The 15,581-nt window shown below is 57.9% G+C and overlaps 2 protein-coding genes across 5 annotated transcripts; one reads left to right on the top strand and one right to left on the bottom strand.

Moving 5' to 3' along the window:
• The first annotated feature begins 72 nt into the window (after nt 1-72).
• Nucleotides 73-4,878, top strand: PLA2G3 (phospholipase A2 group III). The gene is made up of 7 exons (XM_007170666.2): nt 73-661; nt 1,680-1,812; nt 2,068-2,202; nt 2,497-2,804; nt 3,428-3,557; nt 3,666-3,782; nt 4,414-4,878. Exons 1-7 carry the CDS (start codon nt 148-150, stop codon nt 4,625-4,627), a joined length of 1,551 nt encoding a protein of 516 aa, XP_007170728.2. The 5' UTR covers nt 73-147; the 3' UTR covers nt 4,628-4,878.
• Nucleotides 4,879-5,828: 950 nt separating this feature from the next.
• INPP5J (inositol polyphosphate-5-phosphatase J) lies at nt 5,829-15,245 on the bottom strand. 4 transcript variants are annotated; one of them, XM_007170667.3, is made up of 13 exons: nt 15,099-15,245; nt 12,333-13,420; nt 11,863-11,979; nt 11,632-11,740; nt 11,305-11,421; nt 10,796-10,971; nt 10,288-10,399; nt 10,038-10,147; nt 9,718-9,901; nt 6,992-7,129; nt 6,765-6,842; nt 6,534-6,638; nt 5,829-6,335 (listed from the first exon to the last, which is right to left on the bottom strand). In XM_007170667.3, the coding sequence occupies exons 1-13, from the start codon at nt 15,201-15,203 to the stop codon at nt 5,829-5,831; spliced, it is 2,946 nt and encodes a 981-aa protein (XP_007170729.2). In that variant the 5' UTR covers nt 15,204-15,245. The 4 variants fall into 4 exon arrangements, with proteins under 4 accessions (XP_007170729.2, XP_007170731.2, XP_007170730.2 ...); XM_007170669.3 differs by having other exon boundaries at nt 13,359-13,420; XM_007170668.3 differs by having other exon boundaries at nt 12,333-13,402.
• Nucleotides 15,246-15,581: the final 336 nt, after the last annotated feature.

Below are 15,581 nucleotides of genomic sequence, written 5' to 3'. Positions count from 1 at the left end.
TCCTACTCCTCCCAAAGCTCCATTCATTGGCCCCGCAGCACCGGGTCGGCTGGGCTCGCTTCCGCTCAGCTACAGAGCAGCTGCCTCGTGGGCCCACCAGGGTAGAATTCCCGGGGGCTTTGTCTGACTGGGCTGGGCCAGGGCAGAATGGGGGTTCTGGTGGTGCTCTTCGGGGTGCTGAACTTCCTGGGGGCAGCTCTGGGGGGCTCCCCTGCCCTCCACTTGCACAGCACCTCCTGCCACTTGGCCAGACCCATCTCTGGCAGCCCTTTGGGGTCCCTTAGCTTCTTGGGCAAGGATGCCCAGGGACTAGCCCTGTTCCATGCCCGCTGGGATGGGCACGGGAGGCTGCAGGTGTGCAGCCGGCAGGATGAGCCAGAGCTCACTACAGCCTTCAGTACCCTCTGTGCTGGTGAGATCACCCAAGACTCCTTCATCCACACCCCTGGACCTGAGCTGCAGAGAGCCCTGGCCACCCTTAAGAGTCAGTGGGAGGCCTGCAGAGGGCCTGCCGAGAGTCTAGCAGGGACCAGGGAGAAGCGAGCAGCAGGGCAGAGTGGAGCGCCTGGCATGGGGAACCCGCGGGTGAAGAGAGGCTGGACCATGCCTGGCACACTGTGGTGTGGAGTCGGGGATTCTGCCGGGAACTCATCGGAGCTGGGTGAGCCATCGGTGTGTGGACAGGGGGGCTGGTGGGAGAGGAAATGCAGCCTTTAGCCCTGGTACCCACTCTCCCAGGCTGTGTGTCCTGAGGAAGTGACTTAGCCACTCTGACCCTCAATTTCCTTATCTGTAAAGTGGGGTGACCATAAATCTCATTATGGGATGCTTAAATGTGGTTATAGATGGGAAAGGTCCTACTCACACCTGGGAGGCCTCATTAATTACCATCTGAGGGAGGGGGCTGGCTGGGGTGGATCCAGGGTCGGCTGAGCCAAAAAACCATTACCCAAGAGGAGGCTTTATGGGCACAGGGTGCCCAGTGGAGGGGATGCCGAGACCCAAAGGCCTGGGTTCAAATCCCAGCTCAGCCCTTCTGAGCTGAACGAGTCACCTCCCCTCTCTGAATCTGTTTCCTCACCTGTACAATAAACGTGACACCTCCTTCCCAGGGCTGCTGTGTGCTTGGGTGTGGGAAGTGCCAGGCATTTGGGAGATGCTCAGTAAAGGGCATCATTGCTCAGGTGGTGAAAAACATGCATGGCTTTTTTGCACTCTCAGTACAGCTGTCTGCGCGTATGCGTGGAGGGCTGGGAGGAGGACTTGGCACTTGAGTTGGAGCAGGTTGGCATCCTGACGATGCCTCATTGTGCCAGCGAGATTGCACCCTGCTGTTTACCATTCCATTCCACACACATTCATAACTTTGGAGTTCCACTTGGGGTGTGAGCCCGAGAACTCTGGAGGCAGACACCAGTTCACCTGAGGAAGATCTTTCTGTGGGCAAGGGCTCCTGGGTGGGCTGCCTGGCAGTTGGAGTTGCCCAACAGAGGCTATACCTGGGTGTTCTCTTCAAGCTTTGGAACTGTGAGTCCCACAGGGGGAGGTCTGAGGCCACCCAGGGCATTTGTATCAGGGCTGGGATGAGAACCATGTCTCTGCTCCCAACACCACGTGGGCATAGCCGGCATGTGGTGCCCACGACCCTGCTGAGCTGGTGCCCCCTCCGCTCCCTGTAGGGGTCTTCCAGGGCCCCGATCTCTGCTGCCAGGAACACGACCGCTGCCCACAGACTGTCTCACCCTTCCAGTACAACTATGGTATCCGAAACTACCGACTCCACACCATCTCCCACTGCAACTGTGATGCCAGGTTGGTGGTGGGCAGGGAGGGCTGGGAGCTCGGGGTGGGATTATCTGCCAGGATTACCCGGTGCAGAGTCTGGGATTCCAGAGAATCCTAAAGGATCAGCCAGCCAGAGTCCACTGTGCAGTGGGAAAGCTGAGGCCTAACAGGAGAGGGGACACTTGGACCCCAAATCACCTGGCTGGTAGTGACCAGGTGGTCTGGGAGAGGAGCCAGGTAGCTCTCTGTGGTCCAGGGACCTGAGTGCTGGCTCTGGGACAGGTTTCAGCAGTGTCTGCATAACCAGCGGGACTCCATCTCTGACATCGTGGGCGTGGCCTTCTTCAACGTGCTGGCGATCCCCTGCTTCGTGCTGGAGGACCAGGAGGCCTGTGTGGAGTGGTACTGGTGGGGCGGGTATGTGGCTGCCCCTTTCGAGCCCCTTCCCAGCCAGTGGGGAGCTCGGGCTCCAAGCCTGGGAGGGAAGCCTTTCTGTGTGTCTGTCCTCCAGGGAATGATGCCTCATCCTCCCTGTCTTCTCCTCAGGGTGGGGTCCAGGATGCAGACGCTCCCTGGGTGCCCTGCAGGACCCAGTGGGATGTGGGATGAGGGGTGGGACTGGCAGAGCCCTGATCTCCATGGAGATGAACCTGGGGACTTCTGGGAGGGGGGATTCTGGGTTACCAATTGCCACCATGTGCTACCTCCCAGGTGTAGAACATACGGCTCTGTATCCCTCGCCCGTCTCCAGCCCAGGATCTTCTACAATGCCTCCTGGAGCTCCCTTGCCATCCCCCTGACTCCCAGTCCTCAGAACCCAGCGCCCAGCAAGCCTCGGTGGATTCAGCACCCTCAGAAGTGGCCAGCACAGCAGAAAGAGTCCAAGTACCCCAGCCAAGCCAACGCCACAGCCCTCCAGGCCCCTGTGGCCTCCCTTGGGCCTGATGTGGCCTCCATAGTCCAGCTGGAGGTCACCGATTCAGGCCTCCAGGGACCATGGCGTGGCCTAAAACCTCAAGGTGAGCTCAGAACCTAACCTTGGGGGCTCCTGATGTAAGGAGGTGTCCGTGACTCTGTTCAGGGTGGGGGGTCCCTGTGTTGCTTCCTTTTCTGCTCTGAACTTCTTCTGGGGTTTCCCAACCTCTCTTGTGCTGCAGCCAGAGGGATTTTTGTAAGCTCCAAACTTGTCCATGGCACTCCTCGCTGAGGCCCACCATGATGTCCCAACACCCAGGCGTTGTTGAGTCTGGTCCTGCAGATCCTACTCCCCAGTCGAAACTCCAGTTCTAAAAACTTCATTTGGTTCTTCTAAAGCCACTTGCTCTCTCCCACTGTTGGGCCTTTGCACATGCTGTTCTTGCTGCCTGGAGAATTCTCCCTGACTCTTCCCTTCTTCCAGCCTCAGCTTAGCAGCCTCTGCCTCCAGGAAACCTTTTCTGACCACTCTCGACTCTCTGGGCTTCCCCATGGCAGCACTGCTCTGTGTGTGTGTGTGCACGCGTGCGCGTCTCCTATGTGTGAAGCACTCTGAAGGCACAAAGGGCATGAGATGGAGGGACACTGTGTGTGTGGGACTGAGCATGTGTGCTGGATGGCAGTGGGCATCGGACAGGGCTCCTCTCACCACCACACCTGCCCCCAGGTGCCCGCCAGGCCTGCCGCAGCTTCCGCCGCCTGGACCAGTGTGAGCACCAGATCGGGCCCCAGAAGACCAAGTTCCAGCTGTTCAACAATGCCCGTGAACCCCTCTTCCACTGCAACTGCACGCGCCGGTAAGGCCTGCTTGGACCCTTGGGGGTGGGCTGCCTGTTGCCAGGCACTGGGAAGGGACACCTGGCTGACGAGGCCCTGCCCCAGCCTGAGCTTGCCTCTGCCCTCAGTCTGGCACGCTTCCTGAGGCTCCACAGCCCACCTGTGGGTGCCAACATACTTTGGGAGCTGCTGGGCAAGACCTGCTTCAAACTGGCCCCTCCACTGGACTGTGCTGAGGGCAAAGGGTGAGTGACATCAGGACCAGGAGGGATGGGGGACTTCCCAAGGGGTGGGTTGCCTCTGCTCCCTTTGTGCACCTGGGCTGAGAGGGTGATGAAGGGGGTCAGGGGACCTCTGAGTTCCACTGTCATCATCCCTGGGTTCGGCTCTGCAGTTGGCCCATGTAGGTTGCATCTCAACTCTGTCATTTACTTCCTATGTGACCTTGCAAGCTGAATAACCTCTCCACACCTGTTTCCTTACCTATAAAATAGAGGTAGAAGCCAAGGAAGTGGCGTGTATGACATACATAGGCCAAGGCCTGCAGGACACATAGTAAAACACCTGCTTAACTCTTACCCCATAATCCACAATTTCATTTCAATTCTGATTCTCAAAACTAACTCTGTTACTTTTCCTATTTCACAGGTAGGGAAACTGAGGCCCAGACTGACCCAGGTTTCTGCAGCCAGCTAGTGGCAGAACTTGGGCCTCTGGGTGCCAACCCAGGTTTATTCTGCCCCCTGCTAGGTGTAACAGCCCCCCACCCTCCCGGCCCCAGCCCTACTCCTCTCTGGGCCTTGGTCACCCTCTCTGCAGAGTAGGGTGGGATTCTTGGCAGTTATGACCACCTGCCCCACTTTTCTCTCCTCACAGCTGTTCCAGAGACCCCAGGGCCATCAAGGTGTCAGCTCGGCACCTGCGGCGACTTCAGCAGAGGCAACTCCAGCTCCAGGGGACAGGCACAGACAGCAGGCAGGCATGGACTTCAGAGCACCCAAAGGCCCCCATGTCATTCTATGACCGGTGCCTGCAGCTGACCCAGGGAGCCGGAGGACCTGAAGGACAGCAGAAATCCTGGAACCAGTGACCTCAGTTCCAGCTCTTCTGGGCACAAGACTGGACCTCGTCCCTGGCTTTGCTTAGGCCCTGGAGGTCTCAGCTTCCCCTCCACGTGTTAGACTGAAGCATGGACGGGGTCTTGTGGATAGCCAGAGGGCTGCATGGATAGGGTGGGGGGGCCAAGGCCCAAATGCTGGACCACGTCTCCTGCTGTGCTGGGTGATCTTGGGCTGGTGACACAACCCCTCTGTGCTTGGATGTGGTATTCAGGAGGTTCATTCTGCTGCCCCAGGCTTGGGCCTTCCCAGAGAAATTAACATCCAGATGGGAATGGGGAGAAGGTAACATTGCAGCAGCCCCAGGAGGTACCAGGAGGAGGTACATATATGTCTATGTTGCGAAATTAATGCGTGTCTCAAGAACTTGCCCAGGGAAGCCCCATCGTCTGCCTGCTGTCCCCAGGGGACCCCTTCTCTTAACAGCTGCTATGCTCTTCCTGGCCCAGCCCTGGCCCATTCTTTCTTCCCTAGACCTAAATTCAGATCTCCCCCTGTGCCCTTAAGCAAGAGACCTCCTTCATTCTAAGCCTTAGTTTCCTCGTCTGAAAAAGGGGAGTGTAAACAGGACCTACCTCATAGGGTTGTTGAGGATTAAGCGAACCAACTCACGGACAGCACTCAGCACCTAGTAAATGTTCCCTCCCTCCAGCACACAGCCAAACTGTGCTTAGGCGTCTGATTTTTAAAGGTTCATATAACCTCTTGGAGGCCTCAGTTTGCTCACCTGTGAAATGGAGCTAAGAACTACACTGAACTCAACACCACAACTTGTGGTGCAGCTTAAAGGACATGGCATGTGTAATGTATACAGCTGGTGCCTGGTAATTGTCAGATCTGTCATCCTCTCTTTAGTCCCTTCCTCTGACTGCCCCCAACCCCAGACTGCTAACAAGTTAGGAAGAAGTCAGGAGTGAGGCTGGAGAATTTAATTCCTAATTGATGACCTCCAGGTTTGCTCTCCCATCCCAGATGGGGGCTGGGATAGGGGTTTGCTGATTGTCACAGTTGAGGTGCCAGGACCAAGTTTGGGGGACCCCAGTTGGCCACCCCTGGCCAGAAGAGAGTGGCAGGTGCACATAAAGCTGGAGCAGCAGCAGGAGGGAGGCAGGTGGGTTTGCAGAAGATTGGGGCAGAGTGGGGGCCACCTGGGCCTGCCTGCCCACCTCACCCTCAGGGCCCCAGGTCCCCTTCTTCCAGGCCCTGCTGACCCTGGGGGCTGGGAGACAGGCTGTCGGGGGCTGGGGCCTCCCGATCGGGTCCCCAGGAGCTGCCACCGCCGGGGTCTACGGTCTCTAGGCGCAAGGCAGGCAGCAACCCCAGGCTTTGAGGCACAGGTGGTGGGAAGGCCCAGGACCCAGGCAGCCCAGGGGGCCCCTCCTCACTGTTGCCTTGGCTGCCACCATCACTGCCCCTGTTGGGGGCCACCCGAGGCAGGCGGCGGCTCTGGGGCGAGGGGCTTCGGCTGGTGCCACGGCGTTCACAGGACGAGGGTCGCAGGGCGAGGCCGGGGAAGCGGGCCAGACCTGGGCTTCGGCTACGGTGCCGCTTGGACTTGCCAGGGCTTGGGCTGCGGGACTTGGATGCAAGCAGCTCCAGGGTGCTGTCATCCTCATCCTCCGAGCTGGCACCCGAGCTGTCTGTGCTGCTGCTGGCCAGCTCCGAGGTAGGCAGCGAGATCTGGGGGGAAGGCTGGTCACTGGGGTGCCCCTCTCCCCAACCGGCCACTGAGGCCTCTGGGAACCACTCCTGCCCTCCCCCTTGGCAGACCCAGGAAGGTCAGGCTATTTGTAGGAGGTCACAGAGCAGAATGTAGAAGCTGTAGAGGCATTTGAATACTCCTTTGGCGCCCCTGACCCTGCAGCCTGGCCTACTTACCTGGAAGGGCTCAGTGACCCCGATGAGGATGCTGTGGGTGTGGCTATAATAGCCCAGGATGAAGTCTCCGTGACCCTTGGGCAGTGACTCCTCACTGAATGTCACCTGGTGGGCCGGGGGGTTTAGGCCCAGGTTGGGGTGAGGGAGGCAGCCTCAGGACCCTTCAAGCTGAATCCTGAGCCCCCAAGGGCAATGGGGACTTCCTCCCACTCTCCCCCTCCCCTTAAGTACCTGGTAGATGTTCCCGTCCACATCCTCGTGTTTGGCCCAGACATAAGCCACGTAGTCCTTGCAGTGGCGGAAACCCACCTGGGGCGAGAGCAATCAGGGTCGTGACCCCTAACGTCTGACCCCAGCAGCCTCAAACTCTGGGGCAGCCAGGGACCCCATGTGGGGTCCCTGGCTGCCCCTTCAGGCCCTTCCTTCCCCGATGTACCGACCACCCCTGCCCGTCTCACCCGGTACAAGCCGATCCAGTCCCAGGAGCTGCGGGCGAACACTGTCTCTATGCGGTACCTCACCACAGCCTGCTCCGGCCGCACCCACTCGTCTGCCACATCCAGCCGCACAAGCGGCACGTCATCTCTGAAGGCAAACTGCCCAGGGGCAGGGGGCAACATCAGGGGAGACCCTCTAGTATTCTATGCACCTAGAGCCCTTGGGCCTGAGTTGGCACAAATTGGCTGAGATGAAGGGCCTTTGAAGCCACTGCACAGGCTGGGAAACTGAGGAAGAACAGGTCTAGGATGAACGCCAGGTTTCCTGCCTCCCAGTTCAGGGCTCTTTTTGTCCTTAGCCTCCTTAGGGAGTGAGTGAGAACACAGCTTTGAAGCTTAGTAGACCATGGGTTTGGCCCTGGCTCTGCCATTGTTATGCAGTGTGACCCAAGGTGAGTTTCTTGACCTCTCTGAATACCAGGACTCCTGTCCTTAAACTCTGATGATCTTATTTAACTCTTGGGGTTGCTCTGCAGATTCAATGAGATACCATATAAAGTATCCTATAAACTTCTCAGTATACAGTAGGTGCTCAATGAATGACTTGCCTGTAAGCTAACAAAGGAGTCCCATGATGCACTGGATATTCTGGAGTAAAGTGAACACCCATGAGCAGGCAAGAAGAGCTCTGGGTAGATGGCTGGAGACCATCCAGGCTCTGCTACTAACCTGCTTCATAACCTCAGGTAAGCCCTTCATCAGGCTAAGTAAGACTCAGTTTCCCCACCTGTATTAAGGAACCACTATTAACCTTGTTTGTCATCAGTCCATGGAGACAAAAGAATCTTCTCTTCCCAGGGTCACCCTAGGCTGAGCAGGGGGTCACCATGTGGATGGGGTTGCTGGAGTGGCAGGTGGCCAGGGTACTGGCTTCATCTCTGTCCCTCAGGGAAAGACTCGGTGGTGCCAGCCTCAGGCTTTGTCTGCTCCCCTGTTTATCTGGTTTCAACTTTCTCTCCCTCCTCAGCTTCCTTCCAAGCTGCTCCAGAAGAAACCAGCACATCCTCTCCCTGTCCGTGGGTTCCTAACAGCAGGTCTGGCCAGGTTGCGCTCTTAGAAATACCCTTTAGGGCCTTGTGGGGTCAAAACTCCTGCTGAGCCCTGTGCTGTCTTGCTTTGGATAAGAGATTTAAGTTCTCTGAGCCTCTGTTTCTCTCATCAGTAAAACTGGGAGGAGAATTTGGACATCCTCAGGGCCTACCACAGTATTCAAAGGGATGACATACATGAAGTAGGCTACACAGGCTCTGGCATATAGTAGGTGCTCAATAGGTAATGTTTTACAAGGGACAGGGTTCTAGATAAGGAGGGAAGGATAGGGCGCCCAAAAGGAGTGGTTCTCAAGGTGTGGTCCCTGATTGGGGGTTAAACCTCACACCCAAGGCTTTTACCAAAGGTCATGGGAGGCCAGACATGGGCAGATTTCCATTCCCAGCTGAGGACATTGGCCACTGTCCCTCTGACTGACCATATGACAAAGTTATCAGGGAAAACATTCTCTGGTCTGCTGGGCTCCCTCTTATCAGATCAAGAGAATAGGAGAGCCCAGAGTTGGGTTTCGGGACTGGAAATTGGGCTCCACCCCACTCTGCTGCTGAGCCTGTGTGCGACTTGGGGCACATGCTACCCCACTAACAGAAAGTTGGACTACATGGTCTCTAAGATCCAGTTCTGACATTCTTGGATTTCCCCTTTTTCCTTTGGCAGCTAGGGGCCCCAATCCTAAACACAGGGGCTTCCCTGGTGGCGCAGTGGTTAAGAATCCGCCTGCCAATGCAGGGGACACGGGTTCGAGCCCTGATCTGGGAAAATCCCACATGCCGTGGAGCAACCAAGCCCATGCGCCACAACTACTGAAGCTTGTGCGCCTAGAGCCCGAGCTCCACAACAAGAGAAGCCACCGCAATAAGAAACCCGCGCACCACAATGAAGAGTAGCCCCTGCTCGCCGCAACTAGAGAAAGCCTGCGCGCAGCAAGGAAGACCCAACGCAACCAAAAATAAATACATAAATCAATAAAAATTTATAATAAAAAAAATCCTAAACACAATGCTAAATTTTATAGTAACTATTTAGGGTTTAGCTTTGTATTTTTTTGTATCTCTACTCCCCCTCCCCATCACATACGGTAAGATGGTAAATAAATAATAAATGAATGTGAATGAATGCTACATGGGATTTGAGTAAATATTTTGGTAGCTGGTCTTATTATATATGTGAATTTTAACATAAGTTGCTCTAAGCCTTTCTCAGAAAAGGGGGGTTAGAGATTAATGGAAAAGGTATACCGTTTGAAATCAGACTAGCCAGGGTTCAAATCCTAACCTTCCCTTTGGTAGCCGTGTGACCCGGGGCAAGGGGTGCTGTGTCTCTGGGCCTCAGTTTTTTCACCTGAAAATGGAGATCATAGGACTTCCCTGGCGGTCCAGTGGTTAAGACTCTGAGCTCCCAATGCAGGGGGCATGGGTTCGATCCCTGGTCCGGGAACTAAGATCCCACATGCCGCATGGCATGGCCAAGAATAAATAAATAAGTAAATAAATAAATAATGGAGATCATAACCCCACTCCCAGTCTGCTGTGACAAGTGGATGCTGCTGAGGGCAGGTGTAAGGGGTTACCGGTGGGCAGTGAGATGCTGAGCTGGGCCTGGGGATGTCATGCGGGGAGGATGAGGCCAGGACTTACGTGCAGGACGAACTGGGCAGCCACGGGCTTGTGGTCGCTGACAGTGTATTCCATGTGGCTGTGGTAGCTGTGCTGGGTCACCTGGAGCCGGTGGCTCTCCCGTCCCGAGGGGCTGGGACCTCCACCTGGAGCCTTGACCTTCCACAGGATACGGTCTGTCCAGGCTGGCTTCCGCTTCTTGGCACTGCGGTGGGCAAGTGTAGGCTGAGTATCAGGGGTTGGGGGTCAAGGCACCTCTGCCTCCTGTCTCTCTTTCCTGTCTTCCTTATCCAGAAGACCTTAGCCCACATCCCCACCTCTAATCCCAGTGCTGAGCTCACCTGGTATCATATTTGTTAGTACCCACGTCAAACTTGAAGGTGGGCGCAAAGTTGAGGGGCCCCTCCTGGAAGCCCCTCAGGATGGGCCAGGTGTTCTTGGCCATGTTGAGCTGTGAGGGTCCAGAAGCACAGAATTGGACAAGAGCTTGGGCAGGGCAGGTGAGGTCAAGGACCATAGCCTAGGGTACAGGTGGTCCTAGGGCATGTTCTGTGTGCTTGGGGTTTTGGGGTCCAGGCTAGGATTCCCCACCTGGTCTTTCTCCCAGAGCTGGTGGAGCTGCTCGCTGTCGATGGCAAATTTGACGAAGTGCAGGTCGTAGCTCTCGATGCGGAAGTTCAGGTCCCCGAACCAGAACACGAGGCTGTTCGGAGGTGGGGGTCAGCGGGGTCCATGGGGTGAAGAGCCCAACCCAGATCCTTCTCTGCCCCCATCCAACCCGACGGCTGCTCCTAGTGATGACGCAGGGGGTGGGTGGGTTGCTGCAGAGCCGCCAGCCCACCACGGAGCAGCAGGGGTTGTAGACCTAGAAGTTAGGTTCCGACCCCCAGCAAGGCCTTGCCCCTCAGCAAAGCTCCACCCTGCAGGCTCCACCTCCCCATCAAACTTACCAGCTTTCTTGTTCCTAGCTATGGTGTGGGTGGTCTCCACCCCCATAGGCCCCGCCTCTCCTCACAAGGCTCACCGGCCTCGCCCCTGAGGCCCACCCCTCCTTCACTAGCCCCGCCCAAGCTCCATTAGGTCCCGCCCCGGCCCATACTCGTGATCCAAGATGCCTTGAGCGCCAGGCCCCTGGAACTGCTGGAGGCTGAGGATGGTCTGGAAGTTGTCCTTGCGTTGCTCCGCTTTCTCCATGTGGGCCGGCAGGTGGCAGTTCAGGAAGCACAGCATGTGCCCGAAGGCGGCCAGTCGCACACTCACTCCACCCTTGTTGCCCTTGGGAAACAAGGTTGGGTGGGTCATGGGCGGGGCCTAGGCAAGGAGGTGAGGCCCGCGGGGCTTAGGGTGGGCGGGGTCAGCGGGTGAGGCCCAGGACCCGTGGAGGCGTGGAGAGGGGTGGGTTCTAGGGAAAGGAGTGGAACACTAGGAGGGGTGGGGACAGAAAGGGGCGGGGTCTAGAAAACGAGGGGTGGGGGTGGGTGGGGAGAGGCAGGCCTCAGAGTAAGGGGTGTAGCTTGGGGAGAGGATATTGCCAGTACGCGGGGGTCCGGGGACTAATCTAAGGATCCCTTAGGGCCCTGTCCCCTCCGAGGCCGCTTCCACGCTCACCCAATAGCCACCCAGGCCAGTGCGCGTGCAATCAGTCTGCACATCCCTCAGGAAGGGCAGATGGTAGTACTTGGCGAACAGCAGCAGGATGACGCCCTGCATCCGCACGGTACTCACCTGCAGCAGAGGCGCGAGGAGACTGAGGGACAGGACACAACTCACCTGCCCCCGCCCTCGCCTTTTCCGGTCCTTAAAGGTCTGCTCCTCCATCCTCCCATTTCATGGACCCGGCCACCGAGGCCCAGCGGACCCCACGGTGAATGAAGGCAGAGCTAGGGCCGAGAATCCAGGGGTCTCCACCTGCCCGGGGGTTGAGGGAGGAGTTACCAGCACGAAGTTGAAGGGCCCCAGTGCGTCCATGAAGAGCTCGCTCCACTGGTCGGTGAAGAGCGCGTCCTTGAGCCGCTTGTTGATCATAGAGTTCACTTCCTGCAACCTGTGGGGGACTGTGAGGCGGCCTTCGGATTGGGGGGGGGCGCCCTAGAAACCCCTCCCACGGGAGAGGGTCTGGGAGGCAGGAGGGGCTCAGGAGGGAGTCTACTCGCCCTGTCCCCTCACCCTATGGCGATCATGTCTGCCCTGTCACTGTCATCGCTGCTGCTGCCCAGGTGGAGGAGGGTTGTGACATCATCGGGGGGCATGGCTGTGCCCACGTTCCATGTGACCACAGTGATCCTGGGGAGGTGGGGGTACAGAAGGGGTTACTACTGGGGACCACTCTCTTACCCTCAACCTCCCTCCCACAGGGCTTTTTCTGGGGAAATAAGCTTGAGTATATGCCCTCAGAAGGACCCACAGTGGGCCCAGGGTCCCTTCCACCAGACTCTTCCAGGGGAGATCAACTGAGGCAGGGTAGGCAAGTCCCTTAGGAGAGGATGCTGTCTTCCGAGGGCCCCAGAGTGGGCCTAACACCCACAAGGAATCTTCCTCAGGGAGGTCAGCTGGGACGGAGTAGGGTAAGCCACCCTAGAAGGATGGCTAGTCTTAGAGTTCAAGCCCCAGCAATGTCTTGGGAGAGGGCCCCTCACCAGAAGCCAGGGTCGCTCTTGCAGGTGGGCTGAGCTGACCAAGAGGAGGATGACGAGGTGGATGTAGAAGAGGAGGTGGTAAGAGGGGCTGGGGTTTCTCTGGGCTGAAGGTTGGGGCTCAGATGCCCACCAGGCCCGGCACCCTGGGTGCCAGGCCTGGGGAGGGCCATCCCAGGAGCTGGGGGGACACACGGGGAGTGGTTTGGGGAGCGGCTGGGGGAGCGGCTGGGAGATCGGGGTGGCTTGGGCAGAGGTGGGGGCACAGTCTGGGCTAAGGGGGCCCCTGGCCGGAAGGTGGGGTAGAGAAGTCCGGGGGAGCGAGTGCCAGGCTCTGGAGGACCCTGGCCCACATCCAGGGGCAGGGTCTGTGGTGGCCGGGGCAAGACAGGATCCTCAGGGCTGCTGCGGGGGGCCTCAGGCCGGGCTCTGAAGGAGGGGGAGATCCGAGGGTCCGGGGGGGCTTGAATCAAAGATGGGGAGCCCACAGGACCAGATGTCTGAGTTGGGGGCTGGAGATGCCCGTCTGAAGGGGAGAGAGGTCTAGGGACTGGGGCATCCCTCTGTTTAGCTGGTGTCCATCCCACAGAGGCCGGGGCTGATGTCATGGATGCTGGAGTCAGGGCCTGTTCCTGAGAGGGCGACAGAACTGGACTGGGCACTGGGGAAGAGCTGGAGGGGGGCTGTGGGGGCTGTTTCTCAGATGCCACGGCCAGGCTCAGGCCTGAAGCAGCCAGGGCTGGCTTGGGTCCCATGGAGGCAGGTGGCACCTGCTTCTGGTCCCTGGACAGTGGAGCCAGCCTGGGCCCCAGGGTAGCTGGAGGAGGCTTCGGCCTAGCTGAGGCAGACATCACCAACTGGCCCACAGATGTTGGAGCCAGGCTGGAGCTGCGGTGGGCAGGAGCTGTTTTCTGCCCTCCAGGGGTAGACGTTGGAGCCAGGATGGGTCGGGGAGATGCCAGAGCCAGCCTTGGCCCCTTTGAGGAAGGTGGCACTGCTACTGGTGGCCCCACAGGTGTCAGAGCCAACCTTGGTTCCGAGCGTACTGGTGCTGCATTCTCCTTCGCTGGGAGCTGAAAACATGAGTCCATCTTGGATAGGACAAGTCAGAGACTCAGAGTCAACCCTAACCAGGCCTCCACTTCCATATAGACCCCAGCAGACTCTGTCTAGCTAAGAAAGGCACATCTTTCTGAGGAAGTTCTTCCTAATTTCTCACCTCAATCCATTCTGCTGTGAATCAGCTTCTCTTTTGGAGGAAACAGGACATGGAAACCTATCCCCTCCCTCACCTGTGACACCTCTTTCATAGATGGGGAAACTAAGACCCCCAACTCAAAGGAGGCAGAGTGTGAGCCTGGACCCGAGGGCTCTCCTTGCCTTCCTGGCTGGCACCCACTCCCTGGCCACCCAGGAGTGTTGGGTGGCTGGAGTCAGCTTCCCTGAGCACCGCCCACCCCTGCAGTCCCTGCTGCTCCCCTAGCCAAGGGCTACTGATCTGACCCCCCCAGATCTGCCCACTCAGGACACCCTGGGGCCAGCCTGTTAAACACCACCCCCTTTCCTCCACAGTACACAGGAACTCTCAGGTTCCCCCAGCCAAACGTCCCCAATTCCTTGGTCACAGCCCTCTCTGTCGTCATCACCCATTCCCAGAGCTCCGTGCAGGAGCAAGAGCCTGGGTTGGGACTGGCCATGTCGATTCCCAGCCCAGCTCTGTGTGACCTTAGGCAAGCACTTCCCTGCGCAGGGCCTCAGTTTCCCTGTCTTAAAATGAAGGAACCTGTTGAAGGATCCCTGGCCACACCTGATCCTGGGAAGCCTAGGTCTCATATTCTCTGCATGTATGAGCCCCAACATTTGCTAGGCTTCCATTTGAGCTCCATGGACTAGTCCATCCTCCCAAGTCCATCCTCCCATCAATCCCAAGTGTGATTCTAACACCCAGAGCAAGTCCAGAATTCTGTTGATCCTGGCACCACACCACTGTGCACAAGTTGTACCCTCTTACCCTTGTCACCCCACCTGTGAGGACAGGCAAGCAGGTATCCTCTTTATGTCCAGCAGGTGGAGTGGGGGGTGTGGGGCCCTGCAGCGACCTCCTCTTCCTTTCCCACCTGTCCCTGTCTGATGCCCCTGTCTCCAGAAGTCAGGATAAAGTGTCCCTTGCCAGGGAGGGTAGACGAAGGTTTACACTCACCCTGGGGTGGCCCCATCCCTGCCTCCAGAGATGCAGTTCTGTCTGCATCCCGTGTCCTGCTTGGTTCAGAGAATCTGAAACTCTGCCTCCACCTCTGTCCCCAAACTCAGCTCTTTGAGGCTTGCATTTTGGGCATCCTCCTTGGTTCCTAGTGTCCCACTCCAAACCCCCACCCCAAACACCACACCGCCTCCAGCACTAACAACTTAGACATCCCAGATGTCACAGTTTCAGTCTTCAGGGACAAGCCTCCTCATTTTGCATTGACTCAGAGAGGACAAGCAACTTGCCCAAGGTCACATAGCAAAGCGGGAGCACAGCTGGGTCCCCTGATACCTGGTCCAGGGCTTTCCCAGGAGGTCCTGGAGACAGCTAACTCCATCTCTCTCTGAGTGTCCGTCCCATCACTACCCCCTCAGCCCCTAGGGTACCCTGTTTGCCCAGTTCCTGCTTGGTGGGCAGAGGAGAATGCCAGCCCCTCAGCTGGGGCACCAGGGTGCCTGCAGTATGTGGGGGGGGGGGTGGGACTAAGGATCAGGAATGGGGGAACTAGGATTTAGGGGTCTTACCTTGGAGGGTGCCCCAGTTTGGGAAATCCCATGGGGCATGGGCAGGGGGCCCAGGCCAGCCTGGGTCCCCGGCCTCCCGCTGCCACTGATGCCCTGGCCCTCCATGTCTGCAGCCCCCGGCAGCCCGGGTTCCCTTGGGCTCCAGCTCCTCCGCTAGCTCCTGGGAACCAGTGATGTCATCAGCCGTTTCAACCTGCTGAGAATTTAAAGACACAGGCACCAACTTCCCAACATAGAGGTGGCCAGGGCAAGGTGACCTACCCCCTGGGGACTGGCTGCTGAGCCTGGAATGGTCATGGTTGGGGAGGAAGCAGGGGGAGTGGGTCCATTGGCCTGGCACAGGTCCCAGCTGGCAGCATAGTGGAAGCTGTCTTTCTGTTTCCACCCTCCAGCCGGTAGGCCTGGCCAGCCCTTGCTCAAGGGAGGGGCACTGACACACCTGAGGGTAAGGTAGCTCAGAGGTCAGCCCCCTCTCCAGGGCTT

Source organism: Balaenoptera acutorostrata, chromosome 13 (genome assembly GCF_949987535.1).
Source record: "Balaenoptera acutorostrata chromosome 13, mBalAcu1.1, whole genome shotgun sequence".
Lineage (NCBI taxonomy): Eukaryota > Metazoa > Chordata > Mammalia > Artiodactyla > Balaenopteridae > Balaenoptera > Balaenoptera acutorostrata.
Note: the sequence above shows the minus strand (reverse complement) of the source record. Positions and strands in the feature narration are given on the sequence as shown.